The 21,341-nt window shown below is 35.3% G+C and overlaps 1 protein-coding gene across 3 annotated transcripts in view; it reads left to right on the forward strand.

Annotated features, from left to right (window-relative positions):
* The window catches only part of CALCRL (calcitonin receptor like receptor), a 129,783-nt gene that overhangs the window by 103,107 nt on the left and 5,335 nt on the right, over window positions 1-21,341 (forward strand). For all 3 annotated transcript variants that reach the window (XM_027555810.1, XM_027555820.1, XM_027555800.1), the window contains 6 exons: window positions 7,725-7,851; window positions 10,915-11,068; window positions 14,650-14,710; window positions 14,794-14,860; window positions 18,902-19,120; window positions 19,277-19,318. In XM_027555810.1, coding sequence (XP_027411611.1) covers window positions 7,725-7,851; window positions 10,915-11,068; window positions 14,650-14,710; window positions 14,794-14,860; window positions 18,902-19,120; window positions 19,277-19,318 — 670 coding nt within the window. The remainder of the gene's footprint in view (window positions 1-7,724; window positions 7,852-10,914; window positions 11,069-14,649; window positions 14,711-14,793; window positions 14,861-18,901; window positions 19,121-19,276; window positions 19,319-21,341) is intronic.

The following is a 21,341-nucleotide window of genomic DNA, read 5'->3' on the forward strand; positions in this document are numbered from 1 at the left end:
CTTCCAGATGTCCAAGCTCGGTTTAAAAAAGGAAGAGGAACTAGAAATCAAATTGCCAACATTCGCTGGATTATAGAGAAAGAAAGGGAATTTCAGAAAAACACTGATCTCTGTTTCATCAACTACACTAACCCTTTTGACTGTGTGGATCATGACAAACTGTGGAAAACTCAGAGAGATGGAAATACCAGACCATCTTACCAGTCTCCTGAGAAACCTGTATGCAAGTCAGAAAGCAACAGTCAGGGCCCTGTATGGAACAGCTGATAGGTTCAAGATGGAGAAAGGAATACAACAGGACTGTCTGCTGTCACCTGTTTGGTTAACCTATACACTCATCACATCATGAGACAAGCCAGGTTAGATGAATTACAAGCTGGAATCAAGATAGGCAGGAGAAACATCAACAACTTCAGATATGTGGATGATACCACTTTAATGACAGAAAGCGAAGAGGAACTAAAGAGCCCCTTGATGAGGGTGAAGAAGAAAACTGAAAGAGCCGGCTTAAGACTAAATATTAAAAAAAATAAAATCATGGCATCCGCCCCCATTACTGCATAGCAAACAGAAGAGGAAAAGTGGAAGTAGTGACAGATTTCCTCTTCTTGGACTCCAAAATCACTGCACAAGGTGACTGCAGCCATGAAACCATAAGACGATTGCTTCTTGACAGGAAAGCTATGACAAACCTAGATAGTGTGTTGAAAAGCAGAGACGTTATACTGGAGGAGGAAATGGCAAACCGCCCCAGTATCCTTGCTTTTAGAACCTTATGAACTGTATAAAAAGGTACAGTCTTTATCAATCTCATAATCCTATTTTAACTTCTAAAAAGCGTATAATGCTACCTAGAATTGCATTATGTAATGCAAATGGTGATTGCAGCCATGAAATTATAAAAACGCTTACTCCTTGGAAGGAAAGTTATGACCAACCTAGACAGCATATTAAAAAGCAGATACATTACTTTGTCAACAAGGTCCATCTAGTCAAGGCTGTGGTTTTTCCAATGGTCATGTATGGCTGTGAGAGTTGGACTATAAAGAAAGCTGAGCACAGAAAAATTGATGCTTTTGAACTGTGCTGTTGGAGAAGACTCTTGAGAGTCCTTTGGACTGCAAGGAGATCCAACCAGTCCATCCTAAAGATCGGCCCTGGGTGTTCACTGGAAGGAGTGATGTTGAAGCTGATACTCCATTACTTGGACCACCTGATGCGAAGAGCCGACTCATTTGAAAAATCCCTGATGCTGGGAAAGATTGAAGGTAGGAGGAGAAGGGGACGACAGAGAATGTGATGGTTGGATGGCATCACTGACTCAATGGACATGGGTTTGGGTGGACTCGGGGAGTTGGTGATGGGTAGGGAGACCTGGCATGCTGCTTTTCATGGGTTCGCAAAGAGTCAGACACGACTGAGTGACTGAACTGAACTGAATGTATGTACACCCATTTACCCTCCGCTGTCCCATGAGTAACAGGAGATCAGGATCTTGCTCTATATTGTTCACAACTGCTTCCCTGGTTATCTAGAAACTGTGCACAAAAAATATATTTTATGCATCAAAAATAGTTGTAAATAACTAAATGAATATTAAGAGACTCAATAAGATTGTGACCTGGAGCAACTTACCTTAATTTTATTAAGGGATAATGATATTTTCAAGGGATTGTTAAATTAGATAATGAATGTAAAGTACTCATCTCTGTGACTGGAATATTGTAAAGGCTCCTATGTTATGATGTCTGCTGTTATTATGAGTTTTATCTCTAAAAGGGTTGTTTTTGGTTTGATTTTTATTTTTGCAGTTTTGTGGGTCTTTTTCGGTTTTGCTTGTTTTTTTGTTTTGACGGGCAGGAGATTGTGCAAGAATCACAGGCATTTAGAAGGCCAGACTATTTCTTCTCTAATTCTCTGCCCACTAGGAGACCAGGAAGTCCATTTACACTGGGGCACTTCAGAACAAACTATTTGGCTACATAAAATGAGCATGTCTATTCCTTATGCAGCCTGTACTTACATGTAACACTAAATGAACAATCTTGAAAGGCATGGGAGGAGGGCCCGTGATGGAGACCTCTCTAGCAGGACTTCATTGGGCACCTTGGTTGAAACACTCTTGGACTCTTTCTAAATCTGGCCAAATGGATCACCAGCAGCCTCCAAAGAGAGTTAATGCTAGCGGTTATGTCTACTTTGTGTCATATATAACCAAGTAATTCCATCAACTCAAGGTTCTGTATACAATAGACAAAAAGTAGCCATACTGCTTATTCTTTGCATATATTTATTGCTTTCTTCCTGTTGTTTTTGGCACTATTCTGATCGGCACAGGCTTTCCTTTGGATACATGGTTTGTGTTTTCTTGTGGGAAAAGCTGAGCATTTGGGAAATTAAATTAGATAAATTAGCATAAAGAAGCAGTATACCGTAGAGTGGGCGATTCTTTCATTGCTTGTATTTTCTTCTTCCATGAATAGTTCTGCTCAGGATTAGCACTGAGTACAGTAGTTTGGAAATTTCTATCTCATAAAACCAAGAACGCTATGGTACATATACACAATGGAATATTACTCAGCCATTAAAAAGAAATACATTTGAATCAGTTCTAATGAGGTGGATGAAACTGGAGCCTATTATACAGAGTGAAGTAAGCCAGAAAGAAAAACACCAATACAGTATACTAATGCATATATATGGAATTTAGAAAGATGGTAACGATAACCCTTTATGCAAGACAGAAAAAGAGACACAGATGTATTGAACAGTCTTTTGGACTCTGTAGGAAAGGACGAGGGTGGGATGATATGGGAGAATGGCATTGAAACATGTAAATTATCACATGTGAAACAAATCGCCAGTCCAGGTTCGATGCATGATACAGGGTGCTCAAGGCTAGTGCACTGGGAGGACCCAGAAGGATGGGATGGGGAGGGAGGTGGGAGGGGGGTTCAGGATGGGGAACACATGTACACTCATGGCAGATTCAAGTCAATGTATGGCAAAACCAATACAATATTGTACAGTTAATAAATAAATAAAACTGAGATTAAAAAACAATCAAAAAGAAATCACACACACACACAAAATGGGAAACAAAGGCAAGTATTTTGTTCATACTGTGACAACAATAACTTTGACTATAGAACAGCATGATACCTGGGGTCAGCATCGTAAGGAAAGTGGTAATTTGCAGACAATGCTAGCAAGGATAAAATTCCAAAGGAAGAAAAGTTAGGTTGCTTGACCCATTGCCCTTTGTCACATGGAAATTGTTTTTCTGATGCTAAATTCTTGTGTTTTTAATAAAAAGGTGAAAATACACCATTTTATTGCATTACTTAAAACATGGGTAGTTTTATGTTTCTCAAACAAAACGATGCTGTTTTATTATTTGTGAGAGAAAACTATGAGAGAATTTAATTAAAATTAGCCATATGAAAACCTATGTTAAAAATAATAGTTAACCTAACTTGGAATATTCACTATAGGTTAGATATTATACTAAGCACTAGACATGATTTAACTCATTTAACCTTCCAATCAATCCTATGTAGTGCTATTGTTATCCTATATTATAGAAAAGGAAAAGAAACAGAAACAGAAGATTATGGATTTTAAATGACTTGTCCAAAGTCACACTTTCAGTAGGTGGCACAGTCCAGATTTAATCTCAGGTCAGGCTTCAAAAGCCACTCTGACTTGATGTTACCTGCTTCTAGTTGATCCAAGAGAGCATTGAAAGGCATGGTTCCATTACACATGGTGTATAATGGATTTGTTGACACACTTATGCCAACTGCCTCTATAACTCTGCTTAGTGCATATGTGCATATAACTTAGAGCATATAACTCTGTCAAAAGTGCATATTGAAGTAGTGTTCTGAAATAATTATATGTAGAGAATATGAAATGGAAACAATCCAGACCCACAAACCACATTTTCTATTCTGTGGTTATACTAGGATAACATTTAAAGAAAGCAGACAGGGATTTTCATAAAACAATCTCTAAGCCAGTTATATATATATATATAAACAGTTTATATATATATATATAGAGAGAGAGAGAGAGAGATAAAAAGAGTTAAATAATCACATTTAAAAATTTGGAATAGGTTATATTGGTTGCAGGTTAGCATTTGAAAAAATACCCAACTATTTTAGTATTTCACTTAAACAAACCACTGTATTTGCCAAATACGTATTTTGGTTTTTATTTTCAAGTTGATTTTATTTGGCCTAATGTATGTATATGTATTAATGAATGATTTTAAAAGAAAATAGTATGCATCACTAGAAAAATGTGAACCATTTTTACTACTAGACATTGATATAAATCATGTCAGATAGCATTTGTCTACATTTAAGTTGCACAGAACCTGGAGGAAGAAATAGAAGAAACCAAAGCTATAGGCTAATGTTATGGATAGTAGGGCATATTTTATACAAAACAAACTGAAAATGATTTGGCAATGGTTCACTATGTAACAACAATATAGAGAGTAAATAGAATATCAGGATTTCTAAAACAGAAGTATATGGTTTGAGTTATATATGGCAGGTTATCATGTTGACCATATTATTAACATAATTTTGTAAAACATTCAAAGTAAGCTTTACGTGTCTATTGAAATGATTTCATGTGTCCTCTCAAGTATTTGGCTTTGATTTCAATAATTCATTTACAGCAGAGTTTCATTCTATCATTTCAAAATTTTTCCCATACTATGGTATTGTGCTTAGTCACTCAGTTGTGTCTGACACTTTGAGACGCTATGGACTGTAGCCCACTAGTCTCCTCTGTCCATGGGATTCTCCAGGCAAGAATACTGGAGTGGGTTGCCATGCGTTCCTCCAGGAGATCTTCCCAACCCAGGGACTGAAGCCATGTCTCCTGAGTCTCCTGCATTACAGATGAATTCTTTACTGCTGAGCCGTTGGGGAAGCCCCCTATGGGTCTAGAGGGAAATGCGGTATATTCTTTTATCACATAGTAAAAGAATAAGAAACATGTTTTTTTTTTGGTCTGTATTCACAATAATTCCAATTTTAAACAAGAATAGATACCAGCAGCTCATTTTTAAATTTTTAACTTTCAAGCTAGATTGAGATAGTAGAGTCATTAGCAAAGTGGGAATTCTCAGAGAAACAGAAATACAAACTATCATAGAGAAAAGAAGGAAATTTAAATGAACACATGAAAAATTAAATTTGTTTTCCAACTAACTGCAGTTGGCATTTTATTTTATTAATTTCACTTTTCACATGTGAATGCTATAAACATCAACAGTTATAAATGCTGTTTGCTTTATGTTCCTCAGCTCATATCTTTCAGCTCCTACTTCTATCATGAATAGCTATTTTTGAAAACCTTTTTTAATGTTTGTTTTCATTCATTCCAATTTAGTTCCTAAAAAAAATATTTCTGATGCTGTCTAAGCAAACCCTCCTACTCTTTTGGTCATAATTTGAAAACTATGAAATTTTGTTTATATATATATATATATATCTTAACCAATGGCCTGGATATAAGTGTGTTCAGCAGAAAAGGGCAAAACAACCCAGTTAAGGAAAACATTTTTTTCCCATGATGGTAGCTGAGTTATCTAAATTCTGTTACTAAAAAAGAGCACGGGCATTTTATATTTGCATGGGTAAGCAGTCTTTCCCTAAATAATAGTTGGTATTCCATAGACACAGGGTAAACTCAAGACAGGCATTTAAAAATAAGACCATGTGGACAAATTCTTTGTGTTCATAATTTTCAACATAGAAGAGTTCTAAATTAAGAGAAGTAAACTACACATAATGTGCATAAATGATTTGAAAAGAATATTTTTGTTAGACTTCTCCTCATATTCATCAATTCTCTTCACTCTCACTGAACACAAAACACTCGTCACTGCCGTGGCATTTTTCTCAAGAATAGAGCCGTCTTTGCCCCAGTGATGTCTTCACTGAAATAACAGGACTCATGCCACTCCTTAGCTTTCAAAGAGTGTTCTTCTCTTTAGAGTATCATTTTTACACTGTTCCTTGATCCCTGTCTGCTTCCCACTACTATCATGCATTGCAAAGTCAAGTCAAATTAAGACTCTCTAATATGCAAACACCAGCAGCGCTCAGCTGTTTCTGTTTTGATGGACTCCAGACGGACTCCACAGTTGTAGGTCTGTGACTGTCTCACACACAGTGATTGATCTGTGGGCCATCTTGTTTATGAAGCCTTTCAGAGAAGTTTCCCTGAGAGCACTCACTTCTGTGAAAGGCATGCATTGAAATTCCATAAATCTTGATTTGGATTGGATTTACTTTCAAATCCTTTAAATTACTAGAACGATACATAGGATCGTAAACTTACAGCTGCAAGAGATTTCAGAGACAATATAGCTTAAACTTTGCATTTTAAAATATAGAAAAGAACCTTGGCATCTCAGCCTAACTATAATATCCTGGGAACACAGTCTATTTAATATAAAGTGATAGTTAAAACCTTCTTAAAGTTTCCAAAGTAGAAGTCATTGGCTTGAGTTATATAGGGTGGATTATCTAGGTTGATCATCTTAATTGCATAATTGTATAAAAATGAAAATGAGCTTTAAGTCTTTCTAATGAAATGATTTCTCATGTCTTCCTACATATATGTTCTGTTTTGATATTAAGTATTCAGTTTCTAGTGGAATCTTGTCTATTATTTTAAAACTTTACCCATAATAATCCTTCATAAAAGAGGTAGTACTTAGATGGTATTTGATCATAGGTAAGGCAGCCATATACAAGCTTGTAGAGCAGATGTGAATTCAAGCTAAAGAGCAGCAGTACTTGTCATTAATGACGTCTGCTCCTGAAATCTATTTCTATATGAACTCCATCTAGCCAGTTTTTAAATTTTGTTTTACACATGAGAACTTGCAGTAAAAGGAGGTAATTTTTTTTATGTCTTACCTATGGCTAGGCCAATTAAAAAAAAAATCAGTAAAGCTGACCTAATCTCATTGGTTGCTAAATCTATATTTTTATCAACTCATTTTTTCTTTTCTTATTTTAAATTTATTTGTCTTAATTGAAGCTAATTACTTTATAATATTGTGCTGGTTTGGGGTTCAGGATGGGGAGACACATGTATACCTGTGACTGATTCATGTCAATGTATGGCAAAAACTCGTCTCTTCTAAATACAATGTTATTTTTCTCATGATTGGTCTACATAATCACTGCTACCATACAGGAGGTATACAAACAGAACCATAAATAACCATAAAAAGACTATATAAATAGAACTGCCTATGTGGCATAATGAAAAGAGCCTTATCTATGTGAGATTTGATGACAAATTCAAAGTTTCAAATTAATTAGCTGCATGATTTTTGATTAGTTACCTACACTAAATATGAGTTTCTACATCTTCAGAATGAATTAGAATATTAATCATGATGAGAGATTAAGGGAAGAAATTTATGTAGAGGCCTTGTACAAATTTCCTGTCCTTATATATGTCTACCTGTACTGAACCAACTCATGTGTCTCTATGTTTTAAGCAATTTTAGGTTTTCCCTAATTAAGATTTTAAGATGAGTAAATCTTGAGGAAAAAAAATACTCCTTCCAAATTTGGAGCAGCTGCTATGAATTGTGAATGTATCTCATTTGAATGATTGTTAACACAAAATGTAGAAACATTTTATGACGTCAACACACTTTGCTTTCTCTTGCCTTTTAGGAGCCTAAGTTGCCAAAGGATTACCTTGCACAAAAATTTGTTCTTCTCTTTCGTTTGTAATTCTGTCATAACCATCATTCATCTCACTGCAGTGGCCAACAACCAGGCCTTAGTGGCCACAAATCCTGTAAGTAAAATAAGGTCTAAGTTCCGGGGGTTAATGGGGAAGAAATAGGAGAGGTAGGGAGCAGGGGTTCATACATGTATATGTATACGTTTAAGTACTAATATATGCATAGTTTATGTCTGACACATAAAGAGTATGTATATGTAGCTATATTCCAATTGAGAAAAGTAAATGTATCTCAATATTCCCCAAGGTATAAATATTGAACAGCAAAAGGAAAAATACTTTGTTTCAGTTATCGATACGTTGCATGTTTTCACCTCATTTTATGGTTAGAATCTTGCTGCTGGTGGGACATAATATTTACTCAATCAAATTTAAAAAAATCAATCAAAGCAACTAACTAGTTAGAAAAAGACAGGACATGAAAATGGAAAATGGAAATTATATGCTTGATATCAGGCTGATTTAAAAGAGTTGATAAAACCAGGGGAGAAATGACTTATATGTGTATAATGTTAAATTTTACCAACATAAAAGTTTTAAAATACTCTACGCAATCCTAATAGCCTCAGCAATCCTTATAAACTGTTCCCTACAATCGCTTTGGAAGCACAGGTTTTATGATAAGTATCAAAAGACATACAAAATAAGCACAGAAACTATCATAACATAAAAACTATATTTTAAAAACATAACCTGATGTTTACTTATATAAAGGTATACATTTTCTGCAAAACTCTATGGGCATTTAAGCTATATTTAAATTAAAATATCTGCATAAATAGCAATCATAAATTTGAGTTTTTTAATTGCCTGCTTTTATAATATTTGTAGCATCTATACTACAGTTTTGGATGTAGATTTGTATGCATATGTATATATGCATACATAAAGTAGTTTTTTAAAGATTAAGTTATCTAGTTTTTGAAATGAAGGAAGGGAAGGAATTTTCACACGATGAGCCAATAACCAATCTTCTCATATGTGTTTTATGTGTGCTTTTAGGGTGACTTGCAAATTCTAAAATTCCCTGCATTATTTGCACATGTGCATCCGGATTGCTTAATCTTGTATATGTTCCACTCTAAAGTCACTGGGTGAGAAAACACTGGAGTATAATTAGCAAAACAAAAAAATTGGCGAATATCCTGCCATTTTAGAGTGCATTTCTCTAGAGCAAGGAGATTCAGAGTTTTGTCATAAAGCTTCAGAGAAAGAGACTCTAAATATTATGCTTATATACAAGGATGTTCTGTTTAACACATAAGTTGCAAAATGTAATGTAGTTACTTTTAATATATTCTTGGAAAATTTATTATCTGTTTATAACTCCAATTCTGTCATAAAAATGTTTTTCTGCAGCATGCTTTTTTATCATAATAGTTTGTAGATTAATTTTTTAATGAAATCAGGAATTGGAAGCCCAATTGTATGTTCTGTGGGTTCACTCCTGACTGACTCTTTGAGACCCCATGGACTGTAGCCAGCCAAGCTCCTCTGTCCATGTGATATCCCAGGCAAGAATACTGGAGTGGGTTGTCCTTTCTTTCACCAGGGGATCTTCCTGACCCAAGGATCGAACCCATGTCTCCTGCATTGGCAGGCAGATTCTTTACCACTGAGCCACCTGGGAATTGTCCCAATTAGATACATGTATCTAAAAACTATACAAATAAAATTTTATATAAGAGGCTTATTATTTCTAGGTATGTAGTTAAATAACTCAGCTATATTTTTGAGACAACATTTAAATACTGCAGATGTATTTACTAAAAGAATAGTTTTTTAATTATCCTCAGTCAGAAGGTATAACATTTGATCGAGTAAACAAAATTGTGTTCAAAGTGTAGCTTTGATTGATGTTTTTGTAGTTTTTGATTGATGTATGAATATTAGCAAATAATTTAACTTCTTCAATACTCAGTTTTTTGTCTATAAAATGTGTGACTAGTGATGTAAAGCATGCCTCGCAGAATTACTTTGGGGATTACATAAAATAATACACACAAAAATATTTTTAAGCCAGCTCAATGCACTAACTAATGTTATTACTAGTATTCTATGATAATCTACTATTTATTTTCTAGTGCATCTAATTTCCAGTTTTCCTTTCAGTGCAAAAAGCTTCTTATTCTAAAAACAATGATAATACACACTAACTATTTGAGATCCAGTCTGAAAATCGGAGTTGATGGTAGTAACTGGCTGTGTATTTCTGGGAGAGCTTTAAATGTATTCCTCTTGTTGACGGAGTAAATAATATCTTTTACTCCTTCATGTTTTCTTTATGCAATATTTAAACTGTCTCTTTAAGAGTAAAAAAAAAAAAAAAAAGAAAGTGAAGACCTCAGGAAAAGAGAAGGGAAAAGCATAGCGTTTCCTTCTTTTACCTACATGAAATCCTCAAATCCTGTATTTAAATAAAAAAAAAGAATGGGTTAATTAGATATTATTTAATAAGCATACACACTGGTAGCATGCAGGGCTTCCTCAAGTATTTGGCGCTTTTCATGAATGCTTTTAAAATTATGAATATAATTATTACAAGTTTTCCAATCCAATAGAATGTAACAATCAAGGAGTTCATGATGACATAGTTAAAATAGACATAAAGTCATTCATGGGTAAACTTTTTTACTTGTAATTACACAATAGCTAGAACAATATTAAGAAAATACACATCCACTAAATGTAGTAAATTTGGAATTTGCATATTTCCTGGGAGATGTATCATAAATCTCTGGAGTCAGTGGCTAAATCCTTTAAGGAGGCACCATTAGATAGGAATGAAGACTGGCCTTTACAAATCTGAATCATTAGTGGGAAAAATCTGGTGTAGAGGAGAGAAAAGTCTGTGTTTCTGTACAACTAAACTAAACTAGAATATTGCTTTACATGTTCATTTATAAACAACTAAATATTGATTGCCTTCTGGGACTCCCTTGGTGGTCCAGGGATTAGGCCTGTGTTTCCACTGCTTGGGCCCAGATTCCATCCCTGGTCAGGGACCTAAGATCTCCCAAGGTGTGTGACACAGCTAAAAAACACAGACATATACATATGTGTGTATGTGTGTGTATGTGTGTATAACGTATATATGACTTTCTTTTCCCCTCACAGGTTAGCTGTAAAGTGTCCCAGTTCATCCATCTCTACCTGATGGGCTGTAACTACTTTTGGATGCTTTGTGAAGGCATTTACCTACACACGCTTGTTGTAGTGGCTGTATTTGCAGAGAAGCAGCACTTGATGTGGTATTATTTTCTTGGCTGGGGTACGTGCCATTATGCATATCTACTGATCCATCTTTTAAAAAAGCTTTTGAAGGATGCAGAGTTCCTTTGAAATAAAAATATACTTATGATTAATCATTTTTAAAACAATATCAACTGATTAACCTTTGCTTATTGCTGTAAATTAAAATATTTAAAGTACCACTGACTCACTGTTTTCAGTAACTACAGGACAATTAATGATACAGGTATTTTTTTTCTATTTAATATTCCAGTGTATGTTTTGGCTGACTATGTAGTGACTAAAACAATAGAATTATAAATGAAAGGATCTAGTCTTTGCACTATTCTGAATTTCCTTTTTCCTCATGTACAAAATGAGGGCATTGGTCTTAACTAGCTTTGAACTTCCATTATGAAAAGGCTTCTTTAAAAAAAATTATCATTTTAAGAGTAGAGGATTCAGTAATTGAATTGACAGCCAAAAAAATCTTTTTCCACACAATCATCTGACGTGTTATTATTCACAAAGCAAAAAATAATACATTTTTGGCATATTTCTTAAATAACTGGAATAAAGAGAAACATAAAATATTAAAAAGAATGCAATAGAACTAGTTTCCAGAAGCAAAACTGAAATTATATTTATGTATCTATCCATCTATCTATTTACCCAATCAGATAATAGAAGTAGAGATATAGAGGTACCATAAATATCAAATCCCTTATGATTATACAGTGGAAGTGAGAAATAGATTTAAGGGACTAGATCTGATAGATAGAGTGCCTGATGAACTATGGACGGAGGTTCGTGACATTGTACAGGAGACAGGGATAAAGACCATCCCCATGGAAAAGAAAAGCAAAAAAAGCAAAATGGCTGTCTGAGGAGGCCCTACAAATAGCTGTGAAAAGAAAAGAAGTGAAAAGCAAAGGAGAAAAGAGAAGATATTCTCATTTGAATGCAGAGATATATTCCAAAGAAAAGCAAGGAGAGATAAGAAAGCCTTCCTCAGTGATCAATGCAAAGAAATAGAAGAAAACAACAGAATGGGAAAGACTAGAGATCTCTTCAAGAAAACTAAAGATACAACGGAACATTTCATGCAAAGATGGGCCTGATAAAGGACAGAAATGGTATGGACCTAACAGAAGCAGAAGATATTTAAGAAGAGATGGCAAGAATACACAGAAGAACTTACAAAAAAGATCTTCACGACCCAGATAATCACGATGGTGTGATCACTCACCTAGAGCCAGACATCCTGGAATGTGAAGTCAAGTGGGCCTTAGAGAGCATCACTACGAACAAAGCTAGTGGAGGTGATGGAATTCCAGTGCAGCTATTTCATATCCTAAAAGATGATGCTTTGAAAGTGCTGCACTCAATATGCCAGCAAATTTGGAAAACTCAGCAGTGGCCACAGGACTGGAAAAGGTCAGTTTTCATTCTAATCCCCAAGAAAGGCAATGCCAAAGAATGCTCAAACTACCGCACAGTTACACTCATCTCACACACTAGGAAAGTAATGCTCAAAATTCTCCAAGCCAGGCTTCAGCAATACGTGAACTGTGAATTTCCAGATGTTCGAACTGCTTTTAGAGAAGGCAGAGGAACCAGAGATCAAATTGCCAACATCCGCTGGATCATCAAAAAAGCAAGAGTTCCAAAAGAACATCTATTTCTGCTTTATTGATTATGACAAAGCCTTTGACTGTGTGGATTACAATAAACTGTGGAAAATTCTGAAAGAGATGGGAATACCAGACCACCTGACCTGCCTCTTGAGAAACCTATATGCAGATCAGGAAGCAACAGTTAGAACGGGACATGGAACAACAGACTGGTTCCAAATAGGAAAAGGAGTACGTCAAGGCTGTATATTGTCACCCTGCTTATTTAACTTATATGCAGAGTACATCATGAGAAACACTGGGCTGGATGAAGCACAAGCTGGAATCAAGATTGCCGGGAGAAATATCAATAACCTCAGATATGCAGATGACACCACCCTTATGACAGAAAGTGCAGAGGAACTAAAAAGCCTCTTGATGAAAGTGAAAGAGGAGAGTGAAAAATTTGGCTTAAAGCTCAACATTCAGAAAACGAAGATCATGGCATCCGGTCCCATCACTTCATGGGAAATAGACGGGGAAACAGTGGAAACAGTGGCACACTACTTTTTTGGGCTCTAAAATCACTGCAGATGATGATTGCAGCCATGAAATTAAAAGACGCTTACTCCTTGAAAGTTATTACCAACCTAGTAACATATTGAAAAGCAGAGACATTACTTTGCCAACAAAGGTCCGTCTAGTCAAGGCTATCGTTTTTCCAGTGGTCATGTATGGATGTGAGAGTTGGACTGTGAAGAAAGCTGAGCGCCAAAGAACTGATGCTTTTGAACTGTGGTGTTGGAGAAGACTCTTGAGAGTCCCTTGGACTGCAAGATATCCAACCAGTCCATCATAAGGAGATCAGTCTTGGGTGTTCATTGGAAGGACTGATGCTGAGGCTGAAACTCCAGTACTTTGGCCACCTCATGCGAAGAGTTGACTCATTGGAAAAGACTCTGATGCTGGGAGGGATTGGGGGCAAGAGGAGAAGGGGACGACAGAGGATGAGATGGCTGGATGGCATCACTGACTTGATGGACTTGAATCTGAGTGAACTCCGGGAGTTGGTTATGGACAGGGAGGCATGGCATGCTTCGATTCATGGGGTGGCAAAGAGTCAGACATGACTGAGCAACTGAACTGAACTGATAAACACACCATCTTTATTTTTTCACTGAAATAAATTTTATTTCTATTGATTGATATTTTGATAGTAAAAATATCAGATATGTGTTTCCCAAGTCAGTGCAATTTTTGCTCAGTTACCTGCATGTGTGTATGTGTGTATGTTCATTTGTATGCAACTCTTTGCAACCCCTTGGACTGTAGCCCCCAGGCTCCTCTGTTCGTGGGATTTCCCAGGCAAGAATACCGAAGTGAGTTGTCATTTCCTCCTCCAGGGGATCTGCCAACCCAGGACCAAATCCTCATCTCTTGTGTCTCCTGCGTTGGCAGGTGGATTCTTTACCCTGCACCTCCTGGAAGCCCATGTATATAGGCTATTAGTGTATCCAGGTTGCCTTTATAAAAGCTATCCTCATTTTATCTTTGAAATATCTAATTTAGAATGCTAAGAGCATGCAAAATTTCTGATATATAAACCATCTCTCTCCTTTTTTCTTCACATAGTCAGTGTCAACTTCTTCCCACATCTGATTATCTACAAAATATTGTCTAATTCCATCTTACAGAAAATGCGTGGATTCTGAATTTCTTCTAAGCTTCTGAGAATAGGCAGCACATTTATGAACTTAGGCTCTGGAGTCCACTGATTCATAATGACTCATATTAGAATAAACTATACACACAAATACTTGAAAATATAGATACATAATACTTTACCAAATTTACTGTTCAACTAGACAGATAATACTTACTTGATAAGCATATAATGGCCAGTTATTTTTGCTCCTAGAATATCTCTGAGTTCCAAGGTTCATAATATATTTTAGGAATTCCATCTATAGAGAAAGTTGCCTATTTATTTTCTGTTTGACATTTACAGGATTTCCATTGATTCCTGCTTGTATTCACGCTGTTGCCAGAAGATTATATTACAATGACAAGTAAGATAATCTCTCTTTTTTATTTCGATTGGAAGTAAGTAGAATGAAAATATTCAACCTAATTTCCCTGCTTTTTCCCCTAGCTGCTGGATCAGTTCTGATACGCAACTCCTCTACATTATCCATGGCCCAATTTGTGCTGCTTTATTGGTATGTAATTAAAATGCTCCTTTTCCCATCATTGTTCATAGCGCAACTTTATTTCTTGAAACATCTAGCCTATGGTATCCTTTAGGATTTCAGTGGACATAGCATACTCACAGTGTTTGATTGAAGAGGGTTTAATGAAGGTGTTGGTTTATTTGAGTTTTTTTTTTTTAAATAACTGGAGGACTTATTTGAAGTGATGGCAAAAAGAGTAAAGGAACTAATTCACAAGGATGGTGAGGTAGCAGGGGCCAACAGTGGGATGCTATTATCATGGCTAGACTTGAAGAGAAGAGGAGAGGACAGAACAGTGTTCCTTGGGTTGGGTGAATGTGAGGAGGGCTGGCCCAGAAGGAAGTGTGGCCTTGGGTAGAGGAATGCAGCTACTGCCAAAACCACAGCCTAACAGGGAAAAAGGAGAAAGAAACACTCAAACTTCTCTCTCTGCCCATGCTCTGATCTCCTGGCTCCTCCCATTGGCCAAATGCAGCAAAAGTCTGAGGGCAAGAAAGTCTGGTGATGAAGTGGTCCTCAGAGCTGCCTCAGAGCCTCCAGGGTGCCGAGCACAACAGAGGAGGGCAGAGGAGGGATCTAGTGAGTGTGGGTGGCAATCAAAACTCTAAATCAGAAGGTTAAGGAAATAATAAATGCACTTAACAAGTGAGAAATGTAACAGCAATTAGCACAGTTCTTGAAAGAGCTTGTCCACATCAACGCTGGGAGGAAAGAGAACGTGGTGTAATTAGGATAATAGCCCATCTAGCTGCTCAGTAAGAAAGGAAGTGAAAATCCACATTATGTACATAACCCTTTTTCTATTTTTTTTTTTTTTTTGGCCTGACAAAAGATTAGGAGCCCTTTTTTTTCTGCCAGGATAAAATGTTCTGCCTTTGTTTAAGCTCTGGGTCTTCCCACTGGGCAATTCCAAGGTCTTGGGAGGTGCTCTAGCGATTGTTTATATGGTCACATGTTTTTTGCACAATTTTTATAAATAAAATATTTCAACCACAATCAGTTTCTTTCCACTCAGACGTCCTCTGCCACATTTCCCCTTGAGCAGGGTGGTAATTGAATGGCTACAGCACTTTTGAGATCTTGCTAAGGGGAAATTAAGAGAGGATGCATTTAATTTGTGTTTAGTGAGAAACGTTTAGCTCACTTCAGTGCATAGTAAGTGATTGCTGGCTAATCTAGTAGGGGAGTACTTTCAGGAATCCTGTCGCCACTGAGCTCAGGCTTCCTGCTGTGACCCTAGGTGGTATCATGGTGTGAAAAATGTCCCATGGTACCTACCACCTACGTGAGCTTTATGGGTGTTGGAGTTAATATATTTCTTCTTTTTTTACTTACTTAGTTTTTCTCTAAGATAAATGAGATTCAGATGTAATTCATCTAAACTTCACAATTTTTTCTCTATTTGTATTTAAAATAAGTGGAAGTATTTACAGAAAATCAGGAGGACATTCTCATTTCTAGTTTTACATTTTAAATCAGACTTGCATTTTGGAGAAGCACTTTGCATTTAGAAGTTTTCTTATAATGGGCATCTAAATAGCAACATTTATACTGATTTTTATAGTTGTGATTTTTGTATATTAGGATTATAAAATATTCTAAATTTATAAACAGATAAAATGGTATTATACTCTTCTTCTATGGGTTGGTAGTAATTTCCACTTAGTCAAATGTTTTAAAATAATAATGAATGCCCTGGGAGGGAATACAGTAGGATAGGTGGAATAGCAGCTGATGTGTTGGTTCATCACATTTCATTTTTACACCTGTTGAAGTGGCTTATGTGGCTTTTGTCTTTAACAGAGACATTCCTATGTCTGTAACCATGTTTCTTTTCATAGATGTGTTTCCATCAGGACTATAGTTAGCTGTTTATTTTTGAAACATATGCTCCATTGAATTCTCTAAAAGAATAGTAGTGGAATATTTTTATGCCCAGTTATTTTCATAATACATGCCTTAAATCAGCAAATGTATGTTATTTGTCCATTGCTTTCTATATTAGGTGAGATACTATCATTATTTTTCCAATTAATAGAAGTATATAAGATATAAATTGCTTATTAGTATGCAGTTTGAAAATTTTAGATTATTAAACAAAGCACAGATGCTAAAAGTCAGGGTGGGAAAAAAGGAAAGAGAACAGCATTTTAGAAAAAGACCCCTAAGCGGCTTTTCTGGGGCTAACATCTGTAGTTCTATGGAAGGCATAAGGAATGGGCATAGAGGAAATAGACAAAATAACAGATATTGGCATGGGTGAAGATAAGAAAGAAAGTATAATTCAGCCAAAGAGTGAGAGAGAGAGAAATATATTTCTGTAGAACTCTGCTCATTTCCTGAACACTATATTTTTGAAGTTTTATGTCTCCCTTTCAAAGGGAACATTTTCTCTTCAGGAAAGTTGTTAATTCATAGGACTTTAAAAATCACAGAAAGTAATTAACAAAAGGTTCTGCTGGGTGCCAAAATATTTTTAACCCTAGGATGATCTAGGTTGAATATCAACTAGTTTAAGTATGTGATTCAGCCTCTTTGTAAGGATGAAGAAGATTATAGTACTATGATGGGGAGTTGGGATGATTTTTGTTACACACAAATAACACAAGAAGGAAAAACAAAAAATATGAAAATGGCTATTGTGATATAATACATATTTGGATGGGCTTCCCAGGTAGCCCTAGGGGTAAAGAACCCACCTACAAATGGAGGAGACATGAGACACAGTTTGATCCCTGGGTCAGGAAGATCTTCTGGAGGAAGACATGGCAACCATTCCATTGTTCTTCCCTGGAAAATTCCATGAACCAAGGAGCCTGGCAGGCTAGAGTCCATGGGGTCACAAAGAGTTAGACAAGACTAAAGCAACTTAGCGCACACACACGTATTTGGAAAGTACCTCGTTTGGACACTAATACAGAGTAGAGACTTAAAATAATTAGCCTTTGTTACAAACAATTTTTTCCTTTCTTTGGGATTAAAATATTCAAAGTTTTGGTTTTCTTAATCATAGCAGGATTTTAAAATATTGCATAAGAAAATAAACTAAACAAAACAATCCGATGTTACTCAATTGAATGTGGTCCACAATAACACCACCATAATTTTGTTTTTTAAGATATAAGTCCATTAAAATTGATATACTTTTTAAATTAATAAATCACAATTCCAATATCTAAAGGTAACAAAAACATATTAATAAATATATTAATATCTGCACCCCATGCTCATCACAGCATTATCCACAATAGCTAAGACGTGGAAACAACCTAAGAAGGATACACACACACACACACACACACACACACAAACACACACATTAGTATTTAGCCACAAAAAATGAGAAAATCCTGACACTGGAGACAACATGAATGAAACTTGAGGGCATTACACCAAGTGAAATAAGTTAGACAGAGAAAGACAGATACTGTATGGTCTCACTTACATGTGGAATCTAAACAAATAGACAAGCTCATAGAAAAAAAGAGATCATATTTGCAGTTGCCCTTAGGGGTTAGGGATGGAGGAATTGGATGAAGATGGTCAACAGGCACAAACTCCCAGGTATAAGATAAAGGAGAACAAGGAATGTAATGTACAGCATGATGATTATTGTTATCACCACTGTATGATATATATGTATATTGCTGAGAATAAATTGTAAAAGTTCTCAGCATAAGGAAATGTATATATATATATACATGCATATATACTTTTTTGGTATCTGTATGAGATGGTTAACATTAGCTTAATGTATTGTGGTTATCATTTCACAATATATGTGAGATTAAATCATTATGCTATGCAACCTAAACTTAAATAGTGTCAATTATGTGTCAGTAAAGCTGGAGAAAAAAATAAAAGAAAAATTCAACAGCAGAAATAAAAATTAATATTTAAGCAAGTATTCTTTTCAGTAGAACATATTCTTGTGTACTGAAAATATTCTAAGATTTATAAAATCAGTGATTCTTCAGTAAAGATTCTTAATATGAAATAATTTCCATATGCCATTTTATTTTCTTTTAGGTGAATCTTTTTTTCCTATTAAATATTGTACGTGTTCTTATCACCAAGTTAAAAGTTACTCACCAAGCAGAATCCAATCTGTACATGAAAGCTGTGAGAGCTACGCTTATCCTGGTGCCGTTGCTTGGCATTGAATTTGTGCTGATTCCATGGCGACCTGAAGGAAAGATTGCAGAAGAGATATATGATTACATCATAAACATCCTCATGCACTATCAGGTATGGTGTTCTTGCATCAGGAAGGCACCTTGTGATGTTCGGATGTAAATTTACATGTAGCGTTGGCTTCATTTTTGACTACCTATACAGCAAATTGATTACTAAAAAATGTACCTTTTCTATTTGGAATCAGATAATTCTATTTTTCTTTTACAGGGTCTCTTGGTATCTACAATTTTCTGCTTCTTTAATGGAGAGGTATGGTGACTGATTTTATTCCTTTTATCATTTTGTGTTTGTAATCCATTTTTTTCCTTTAAAAAAGAGACAGAATTATAAATCCCCTAGGAATAAGTATTTCAAATTCCATCTCTGTCAGAAAAAAGAAGCGTAGAGGCTCTTTGAATATATGCAATTCTTCTTCCCAAAAGTTCAGGGCAAATTAGAGTTGAGGTTAGGGCAAATTCAGACTCACTTTAAAATATTCTGTCAATGACTGTTATTCATCTAGTCTTTCAACTTACCTTTTGAACTAATCCTACTAATTCTGGACTTGGTCCTAGGCAGTGTTAGACTATCCTTATCTGCATCGAACATACACTCTAATGGGAAATAAAATTGCCTCATTTTAATTTTCCCTCTTTCTCTGTTGGCCTTGTCCACACTGTGGTCTTTGGAAACATTTTTATGTCGAATAAAAAAGATTTCTAAAAATTTAAACCCAGTTATGCACAGAAGAGTGGCAGCAGATTAGGAAACATAATCGAGGTCTCTAATTCATAACACGGCAATGTGATCTGAGATATTTCAGGATTTTTATCCAAGGCTTTCCTAATTGGAAAGTTTCAGACATTTTAGAAATTGGTACCACATTTCTTATGCATGTGAATAGAACTATATAGCTCAGTGGTTTGGGCTATATTGCTTTAGCTCTTTATATGTTTTTAATCTACTTGACAGTGTTAACCTATTGGAGGACCTTGGCAAAATTCAGCAAAGTTTAGAAATTCAGACAGCAAATGATAAGACTTACACACTTGTAACTGTGAAACTTATCACAAAGCTTCAGACTGGCAATACATGGAACCAGTTAACATAACTTTATAGGAATCATTTCTATGCAACTAATCAATGTCAGAAATCATGTACATGTCATGAAAAACTATAAAATATTTTTCTCTTGTTTATGTGATACTTTACTTAGCACATAATTTCATATTTTATTTCTTAATTTTAAATATAGATTTTATTATACATATATATTTATTTATAATGGCATATAGAAGTATCAAACGTATTTAAGTGGTCTCTTCATGATTCTTCTGCTGTGTAGAGGACAAGGGTGACTTTTTCTGAAGTAAGAAGTAGAGACAGAAAATGCAATTAGGAAGAATAGATACATTGTTTTGATAATAAAATTCAAATAGTATTTATTGTGTAACTATAAATTTATTATTATATAAACTGAATTAGACAATCCAATTTCTGCCTATATAGGATTTTACAATTAAATATAGGTAAGAAAACTACAGTATGACATAAAACATGTATGAACTAAGAAAGATATACCTTTGCATCTGCAGGAGCGAATTTTATTTTTATAATGGACATTTTTTTAAGTACAAATCATAATCATTAGTAAAATATTTAGTGATGGAAGGCAGTGTAGAATAAAGGCACTGACATAATAGTGCGTTTAAACCCAAAGATGCCACTTTGCTCCTGGCTGTAACATCATGGGAAATACTCTGAACCCCAAGGAGTCCCAGTGTGTATTTCTATTCAAAGGATATAAAAGGAAGCTCCTAACACAAATCTCAGAGGGATAAATGTAAACTAGGACTATAAAGTTTTTAGCACCATGCTCCAACCTCAGTAGATAGTACATTAAAGATTCCTTATTAGGTCTGTCAAATCACTCATTTATAAAAATATATATATAAAGGGGTTCATTACTCATATTGGAATCAAATCTCAAATTGACCTTTATATTTAGAAAGAGTGCTCAGGGAATATTTAAACTAATGCATAACTCTCTAACTGCACTTTATCTACGTAAGCAATAGAGACACAGGCCTTGATATTTTGCCATGTCTGAAAATTTTGGCATTAGAAAATTATAATAATATAAAATTTTTGAGCCAAGTTGTTACCAAATCCTTTAGCTCCCCACAACATCTCCAATATCTGTCCCCCTTTCTTCATCTCTAGATATAATACCTGCTTGTGTATGATTCATTTCTCATCTTAAGAAATACTATAACCCTTCTTTTTTTGTCTC

The sequence above is a fragment of the Bos indicus x Bos taurus genome, chromosome 2 (genome assembly GCF_003369695.1).
Source record: "Bos indicus x Bos taurus breed Angus x Brahman F1 hybrid chromosome 2, Bos_hybrid_MaternalHap_v2.0, whole genome shotgun sequence".
Lineage (NCBI taxonomy): Eukaryota > Metazoa > Chordata > Mammalia > Artiodactyla > Bovidae > Bos > Bos indicus x Bos taurus.